The sequence below is a fragment of the Lycium barbarum genome, chromosome 10, assembly GCF_019175385.1.
Source record: "Lycium barbarum isolate Lr01 chromosome 10, ASM1917538v2, whole genome shotgun sequence".
Classification (NCBI taxonomy): domain Eukaryota; kingdom Viridiplantae; phylum Streptophyta; class Magnoliopsida; order Solanales; family Solanaceae; genus Lycium; species Lycium barbarum.
The window spans coordinates 116,069,750-116,079,148 of NC_083346.1; the positions used below are offsets into that span (position 1 = coordinate 116,069,750).

Here is a 9,399-nt window from a genome sequence, read left to right on the forward strand (position 1 = left end):
GATGATGTTGCCATGTGAGTCCATATGACCATCATTGTATAAGGCTATATATATCCATTCATTCTGTTGATGGATTGGAGAACATAAATTAGTAAAACAAACTATTTTTCGTGTCTCTCTCTCTGTGTGAGTCATACTACTTACCTATTTTAGTGCTTATTTTATTTTATAACACATTATCAGCACGAGACTCTACCGTCTCAAGGAGTTCTTGAAGGTTAAGGTAATATTTTTATTCTCTCTATTTTATGGCTAACCTTACAAAACTCGAGTTCGTTGCCCTTGACATTTCAGGTAAGAACTACCTATCATGGGTGTTAGATGCTGAAATCCATCTTGATGCTATGGGTCTTGGAGACACCATTAAAGAAAATAATAAAGCATTCAACCAAGAAAATGCCAAGACTATGATATTCTTGCGTCATCATCTTGATGTGGACCTAAAAATTGAATATCTTACTATTAAGAATCCACTTGTTTTATGGAAAAACTTGAAAGAAAGGTATGACCACCCGAAGATGGTCTTCCTCCCAAAAGCACGACATGAATGGATAAATCTAAGGTTACAAGATTTCAAATCAGTTATGAAGTATAACTCTGAGATGTTCAGAATTACTTCTATATTGACACTATGTGGAGAAAAGATTAGTGATTCTGATAAGCTGGAAAAGACGTTCTCCACTTTTCATGCCTCGAATGTGCTCCTGCAGCAGCAATATCGAGAGAAAGGTTTCACAAAGTATTGTGATTTGATTGCTCATCTTCTTGTGGCTGAACAAAATAATGATTTGCTGATGAAAAATCACGAGAATCGACCTACTGGCGTTGCACCACTCCCCGAAGTGAATGAGGTGTATGCCCACTACTCCAGGCGTGGAAAAGGTCGTGGCCCCGGTCGTGGTCGTGGTCGTTATAATGGTCAAAGAAGAAATTATTTTCCTGGTGTTAATCACTCTTCAAAGAAAAATTACCACCAAAAGGGGAAAAAGAAGGATGATAGGCATGAAGTGCCAGAAGCACGTGGCTCAGAAAACAAATGTTATCGATGTGGTGGAAGTGGACACTGGTCACGTACCTGTCGTACGGCAAAGCACTTGGTTGAGCTTTATCAGGCATCAATTAAAAGAAAAGAGAAAAATCTCGAAGCTAATTTTATCTCTGAAAATCAAATTGACATCACACACTTGGATGTAGCAGATTTCTTTGAGCACCCTGAAGGAAAGATAAATCACTTGATTGGTCATGGTTCTGTGGTTAGAGATGATTGAGTTGTTTATTTTAATCTTTACTAGTCGTAATAGTTGATGAATAAAAGACCATGTGACAGTAGCTATTTACATGAGTACTATTTTTTAAATTTAGTCAGTTTGTTATAGTTAGTTATTAATAATATTTTAATCTGATTTGTCGTGAGTAAATCATTAATGAAGGTGCAAATTCTATAACCAATTTGGTTAAACATTATAACTGCAACAATTTTAATGTAAGTTATTGTGTCAGAATAGTGTGGCAACACAAAAATAAGAGCACTGCAGTGAGGTCCACTTTAAAAAAAAAAAAAAAAAAACAATCCTTCATGTATATCCCATCACTTACGGACAACTTCCAATTTCATGTATTATCCAATCACTTATTGAGAACTTCCAACCCTATAATCCATGAATATTGCAACAACCATGATAGAAAAATAATAGTGTAGCAAGATGGGACAGTGGTTAGCAAACTATGAAACAGCTTTCTATGAAAGAGCTTCATACATATAATAATACAGCTTTCTCGTAAATGCTTATTTTTCCAAACTAAAGAAAAGGAAATTATGGGTACATTACTATTTATAGCGATTGTTTACAGTAACTTTGTTAATCATAATTTTTAATTTCGAGTCCTTGTTTCGGTATAAGAAATTTTTGGTTATCCACAGAAATGTATTATTAAATTAGTCTGTTGACCTAATAAGTTAAGTAAATATCCTAAATGATATATTGGCTTGGATTATTATATTGCAACGTTGTATTGGTATGTAGTTTCATTTGTTTATACAACTTTGGTTTGTATTTAGTTTACTGGAATTTCTAATACTTAGTATTTATTTTGCTTTGTTTGTGTCATTTCATTCGAAGATATGGACAACTCTCAAAGTAAGTTTGGATTAAAATCCAATTATGAAGACATATGTTTGATTGATTCTGCTACCACCCACACACACGATCTTCAAGGACAAGAAATAATTTTCTCATTTACTTATGGGTAAGGCAAATGTTAATACCATTTCTGGTAGTACTAATTTGATTGAAGGCTCCGGAAGAGCCGCTATAATTTTTCCTAAGGGAACAAAACTCATTATAAAGGATGCCATGTTCTCTCCTAAGTCTAGAAAGAACTTATTAAGTTTTAAAGATATCCGTCAAAATGGATACCATATTATAACAATGGATGAGATGAATCTCGAATATATTGGTATCACCAAGGATGTCTCTGGCCAGAAAGTTGTTATAGAAAAGTTTCTTGCTTTGTCTTCTGGCTTATATTGGACAAAAATTAGAGTAATTGAGGCACATTCTGTCGTAAACCAGAAGTTTATGGACTCCAATACGTTTGTACTTTGGCATGATCGATTGGGACACCCTGGATCTATAATGATGAGACGAATTATAGAAAATTCAAATGGGCATCCATTAAAGAACCTGAAGATTCTTTTAAACAATGAATTTTCTTGCCCTTCTTGTTATCAAGGCAAGTTAATTATTAGGCCATCACCTACAAAGGTTGAGTTTGAATCCCCTGAATTTTTGGAACGTATACACGGGGATATTTGTGGACCAATTCACCCCCCGAGTGGGTCATTTAGATATTTTATAGTCCTAATAGATGCTTCTTCTAGATGGTTTCATGTGTGCCTACTATCATCTCGCAACTTGGCGTTTGCGAAATTATTGGCACAAATAATTCGATTACGGGCACAATTTCCTGATAATCCGATAAAGTCTATTCGCCTTGATAATGCTGCAGAGTTTTCATCCCAAACATTTAATGACTATTATTTATCAATTGGGATAAGAGTTGAACATCCTGTAGCTCATGTTCACACTCAAAATGGCCTTGCAGAGTCATTAATTAAACGTTTGCAGTTGATTGCAAGACCATTACTCATGAAAACGAGGTTGCCCACGACTGTCTGGGGTCACGCTATTTTGCATGCAGCAACACTCGTTCGTCTCAGACCGACAAACTATCATAAATTTTCTCCGTTGCAATTGGTTTTGGGTCAAGAACCTAATATATCCCATCTAAGAATTTTTGGATGTGACGTATATGTGCCTGTAGCACCACCACATCGCACCAAGATGGGTCCCCAAAGAAGATTAGGAATATATATTGGGTTTGAATCGCCCTCCATTATTCGCTACCTTGAACCATTAACCGGAGATTTGTTCACTGCTCGATTTGCAGATTGTCAATTTGATGAGACAATTTTCCCAATATTAGGGGGAGAGAATAATGAAATAAAAAGGGAAATTTTATGGAATAATTCATCATTGTCTCATCTTGATCCACGTGCTTCTATTTGTGAGCAAGAGGTTCAAAAGATTATTCACTTACAGAAAATAGCAAATCAAATGCCAGACGCATTTACAGATTTGAAAAGGATTACCAAATCACATATCCCTGCAGAGAATGTCCCGATTCGGATTGATGTCCCTGTAGGACCATCTACTAGTGTCATAGCAAACGAGTCCAAAGCACGCCAGAAGCGTGGTAGACTATTGGGTTCTAAGGATCGAAATCCTAGAAAAAGAAAAACAAATGGTCAAGATGACACTACGAAAGAACCTCACAAAGAAATTCGAGATTTGAGCAATAGTGATATTCTTGAAGAAATCAATGAGCCTGAGACTCAAGAAAATGAGGAAATATCAATTAATCCAATTAATGTTGGGACTAATTTGAATAGATTGGAAATAAATGTGGATTATGTCTTTGCCTATAATGTTGCAACAAGAATTATGCAAGATAGTGAGGATCTTGAACCCCAATCTGTTAAAGAATGCCAAGAAAGACGTGATTGGCCAAAGTGGCAAGAGGCAATTCAATAAGAGTTAAACTCACTTACCAAACGGGAAGTTTTTGGACCTGTAGTCCAAACACCTAATGGCATTAAACCTGTTGGTTATAAATGGGTTTTTGTGCGAAAAAGAAATGAGAAAAATGAGATACAAAGATATAAGGCACGCCTTATTGCACAAGGATTTTCACAAAGGCCTGGTGTTGATTATGAAGAGACATACTCCCCTGTTATGGATGCAATAACATTACGTTATCTCATTAGTTTCGTTGTCCATGAGAGACTTGAGATGCATTTGATGGATGTAGTTACAGCCTATCTATATGGATCACTTGAAAAATGAAATATACATGAAAATCTCTGAAGGATTTAAGATGCCTGAAGCATGTAGTTCAAAGTCTCGGGAAATGTATTCAATCAGATTACAAAGATCATTGTATGGTTTGAAGCAATCCGGGCGCATGTGGTATAACCGCCTTAGTGAATATTTGTTAAAGGAAGGCTATACAAATGATGCAATTTGCCCATGTGTTTTTATAAAGAAAGTAATATCGGAGATTGTTGTACTTGTTGTATATGTTGACGACATAAACCTTATTGGAACTCCCGCACAGCTTAAAAAGGCAATTGATTATTTAAAGAAGGAATTTGAGATGAAAGATCTTGGAAAGACAAAATTATGCCTTGGTTTGCAAATTGAACATTTGACAAATGGCATTTTTGTCCATCAATCTGCCTATACAGAGAAAGTGTTGAAACTATTTTATATGGATGAAGCGCATCCATTAAGTACTCCGATGGTTGTTCGATCACTTGATGCAAATAAAGATCCGTTCCGACCTCAAGAAAAGAATGAGGAAATTCTTGGTCCAGAAGTACCATATCTTAGTGCCTATACATTAGTGCCTATAGGTGCACTAATGTATCTTGCCAATACCACAAGGCCTGACGTAGCATTTTCAGTTAATGTATTAGCGAGACATAGTTGTGCTCCTACAAGGAGACACTGGAACGGAATTAAACACATATTGAGGGTATCTAAAGGGGACTATCGATTTGGGCTTATTTTATTCTAGCAATTGCAGTCCCGATCTTGTTGGTTATGCCGATGCAGGGTATTTATCTGACCCACATAAAGCTAGATCTCAAACAGGCTATGTATTTATTTGTGGGGGCGCTGCCATATCTTGGCGATCTACAAAGCAGTCTATTGTGGCTACCTCATCAAATCATGCTGAGATAATAGCTATTCATGAAGCGAGCCGTGATGTTGTGTGGTTAAAGTCAATGATACATCTCATTCGAGAACAGTGTGGTTTGAAATGTGATAAAATACCCACAATCTTATATGAAGATAATGCAGCATGCATTGCCCAATTGAAAGGAGGTTTCATAAAAGGAGATAGAACGAAGCATATTTCACCAAAGTTATTCTTCACACATGATCTCCAGAAGAATGGTGATATTGATGTGCAACAAATCCGTTCAAGTGACAACCCTGCAGATTTGTTCACCAAATCTTTACCAACTTCAACTCTTGAGAAGATGATATTCAAGATTGGAATGCGAAGACTCCGACATCTGAATTTTGGTCTTTGTCAGGGGGAGTGAAATACGTGTTGTACTCTTTTTCCCTTAACCAAGGTTTTGTCCCATTGTGTTTTTCTTGGTAAGGTTTTTAATGAGGCAGCTCTCAAAGCGTATTACTAGATATGTGTACTCTTTTTCCTTCACTAGAACTTTTTCCCACAGGTTTTTTTTTTCTAATAAGATTTTAACGAGACACGTCGTCTAATAAATGGACATCCAAGGGGGAGTGTTATTAAATGATAGTGGATGTCCATTAGTGGAGATAGTGTTGATGACAAAGTGATGATGATGTTGCCATGCGAGCCCATATGACCATCATTGTATAAGGCTATATATATCCATTCATTCTGTTGATGGATTGGAGAACATAAATTAGTAAAACAAAGTATTCTTCGTTTCTCTCTGTGTGTGTGAGTCATACTACTTACCTATTTTAGTGCTTATTTTATTTTATAACATGTTTCGTTTTATTTGTCATAATCTGATTTGGGACAAAGGTTTTACAAAGAAAGTTTTTTTTTTGAAATTTGTAATCGTTGATACATAATAATGATTATAATTTTTTAAAAAAATTATGATCCTAAACAAGTATTTACGTAATTATAAACTACTAATTAAAAAAATATAGAAATGTGTTTTTTCGGAATGGGCTGATAAAAAAATAATCGAAGGGAGTGCTTTGTAGCCTTTTGGACATACAAAAATGTGACATTTGAAAAAAAAAAGTGAAAAAATATTTGGAAGTTGAAATTGTATTTTGACATACATGTATGTTAGAAAAAAATGTTGAAGCTATACATGAGTGGAAAAACAATTCAGTTAAAAAATTGATCAAAATCAAAATTTCAAACTTAAGACTCATCTTCAAATACTTTTTCAAAAGAAATAGCCGAATGATAACCCAACGCTGTTTTAAAAATTCATGTCCAAACAGGACCGCAAGTAAGTTGGGATTTGAGAATATCCTACAAGTACACCATCTTATGTTCTTTGTGGAAGTTGTATATTGACTTGATGGGTGGCCCATCCCATGTGGGCATGTGATTGGTTCTTTGAATCTCTCTGCTTCATATTCTATGAAACCTTAATTTCTCTTCTGAATGGTCATAATTTTTGGCTTTAGTCGTTGATGGCATTGGTAGTACCAAGACTTATTTTTATATTGGTCTAAAGTTTGGTGTTTTTCTAGATGTAATACACTTTGCCCAAAATATAAGCATGTGGCCTAAGAATATAAATAGAAGAACAGAAATTTGAAAAGCTAAAAACTTTATACAGTTTGAGTTTTTCCAGAAGGCATTATATTCGTTTGACTAAAAAGATAAGCAAGCAGTGTTATTAATAAGAGCCCGTTTGGATTGACTTATAAGTTGCTTATAAGCTGTTTTTAGTTTTTTTGAGTGTTTGACTGGTCAGCTTAAAGTCTTTTGTGCTTAAAATAAGCTCAAAAATAAAATAAAAATTGGGCCCATTTAACTTAGTTTATCTAAAATAGTTTATAAGCTGAAAACAACTTATAAGTAAAAAAAATAAGTTAGACTACCCCAACTTATTATTTTTAGCTTATAAGCTGTTTGTAGCTTATAAGCATAACCCATCCAAACAGGCCCTAAATAAATTCAGATAAAAAGGAGGTACTAAGAGTACTTATAAAGTAGTTGTCCTAATCCTATAAGTCAAGAGTGCGAAGGTTAATTAATTTGCATGTGGTAGCATTTGAGAAAACGTACGTAGAATCTCAACAATTGTGGGTTAGCTGGCAAATCATGTGGGTTGGTTTTTTTACTTTTAAATTAATGTAATGAAGTGCAGGTATATCCCATATTCTCTATACAAATTATAGGCAGAAATTCAAGTTCTTTGAAAGGTGTTAGACACTTGGCAACCTCTACGTACTCCTTTGACTTGCTCATGATCAACAGATTTTTATCTCACTTGTTTTTGCGGTAGGATGAATATGATCTCTCCATCCTTAATTAAAAATTTGAGTTACGTGCTTTGAGCGTGGAAAAAATCCTAAGCACAAATTTATATTAGTTGGAGTCACAATACGAGATCACACACCGAGTAAAAAATTAAAAGAAAGAATTACTCCCAAATTAACTGAAGAAATTGCACGATTAATTATTCCCAAATTAACCGAAGAAATTGCACGATTTGTCCTTCGAATGGGCCAGTCTTTATTTTTGCCCTTCAAATGGGCTGGTCAAACTTATGCTTAGAGGAGCATAAATTTTGTAAGGACAAAAGTTATGCGGAGCAGAAACTATAAACTTATGCCGGCAAAAATATTAGTATTTGTTATGAGGGACAAAACTGAAAGCCACACAAAATAGGGGACCTAAGTGCCAATGAGGCAATGACCCAAATTAGCCATTGTGAAGGCCTAGCCCTATTAATTATTCTCGGCCCAATATCGATTTGTGTACCTCCTTGTTGGTGTTGATAATGGGCTGGGCTTATTCTTCATAACATAAACTTTATCAGCAGTAGCCAGTAGCTACATCGACTACAAATTCCTTATGGGCCTGTTTGGAAAGCCACCTGGTAATTGGAATTGGTGTAATTACTAGGGTAGTAATTACACAGCCTAGTAATTACACAGTAGTGTAATTACAACGACCTATTTGTTTGTCATAACGTAATTACAGTGTAATTACAAGCGTGCTGTTTGGTTGCACAAGTGTAATTACACAGTCAGTTTAATTTAAAAATAAAATTTAATTATAAAAAATTTAAAATTAATATTTAAAAAATATTGCCTTTATAAATGATATTAAATTAGTTATTTAATAACACATTGTTTCTTGAAAATATATTAATTAATAATCATATATTTGTAACTAATATTGTAACAAAAATAATTGATATATATTTTTCAAATTAATATTTAATTTTAATTAATTATAAAACTTAAAAGAAGACTTTTTTTGTGAGAACGTCATGGATTGGATGTTTGACAAAAAAATAATATTAATAAATATAATGCCATAACATTATTCAGATGTTTGACACAAAAAATCCATCAAATGTAAGTGAAAAATAAACAACATGCAATGTGAAAGCAAATAACTTAAAATTGAAAATATAACCTAAATTCAAAATCCAAAATAAAAAGTTCAACATAATACTCTTATGTCAAATTCCAACATTACATAAGTAAGTTCCAACGTAACTTAAGTAAATAATTCAAAAGAAAGGAAAAATATAAGTCTATAACCCCATTCACAATGAAATTATACTTTAATAACGTCACCTGTTATATGTCAAGTTTGTTAATAACTCATTCTTTCCAATATTAAGAGGTGTAGTTTCAAATATTAGAATAATAACACGGTTATGCTAAATGAATAAAATAAAAAAATAAAAAAAATACGAGCAATTACATGGAATCACAAGAAGTAAAGGTTGGGAATGAAAAGAAAGAAAATGAAAAATAAATAATATAAAAAGAAAAATACATTTTAAAAAATAAAAATAATAAAAAAGTAAAAATAAAAAAGAAATTAAAATAATAGAAATAAAAAAATATTTAAAATCAAAAAAATAAAAATAATAGAAATAAAATAAATTAAAAATAAAAATGAATTAAAGTAAAAAAAATAAACAGACTAAAAAGTAACCCTGTAATTACAGGGTGTAATTACACCCAATTCTCAGCCCCCCCTTGAGAATTGGAGAGTGTAATTACACCCTGTCAATTACACCCAATTCCCACCTAACTGTTTAATTACCTGGTCAAACAA

At 33.6% G+C, this 9,399-nt stretch overlaps 1 protein-coding gene across 1 annotated transcript; it reads left to right on the forward strand.

Moving 5' to 3' along the window:
* The first annotated feature begins 248 nt into the window (after positions 1 to 248).
* LOC132613365 (uncharacterized) lies at positions 249 to 1,268 on the forward strand. The gene is made up of 3 exons (XM_060327378.1): positions 249 to 698; positions 810 to 1,071; positions 1,198 to 1,268. The coding sequence occupies exons 1-3, from the start codon at positions 249 to 251 to the stop codon at positions 1,266 to 1,268; spliced, it is 783 nt and encodes a 260-aa protein (XP_060183361.1).
* Positions 1,269 to 9,399: the final 8,131 nt, after the last annotated feature.

Excerpts from the sequence above, each read along its gene's own strand:
- LOC132613365 (XM_060327378.1), top strand. The coding sequence starts at position 249 with ATGGCTAACCTTACAAAACTCGAGTTCGTTGCCCTTGACATTTCAGGT. Across the intron at positions 699-809 it reads CCACTTTTCATGCCTCGAAT|AATCGACCTACTGGCGTTGC; the intron begins GTGCTCCTGCAG and ends AAAAATCACGAG. Across the intron at positions 1,072-1,197 it reads TGGAAGTGGACACTGGTCAC|ATTTCTTTGAGCACCCTGAA; the intron begins GTACCTGTCGTA and ends TGGATGTAGCAG.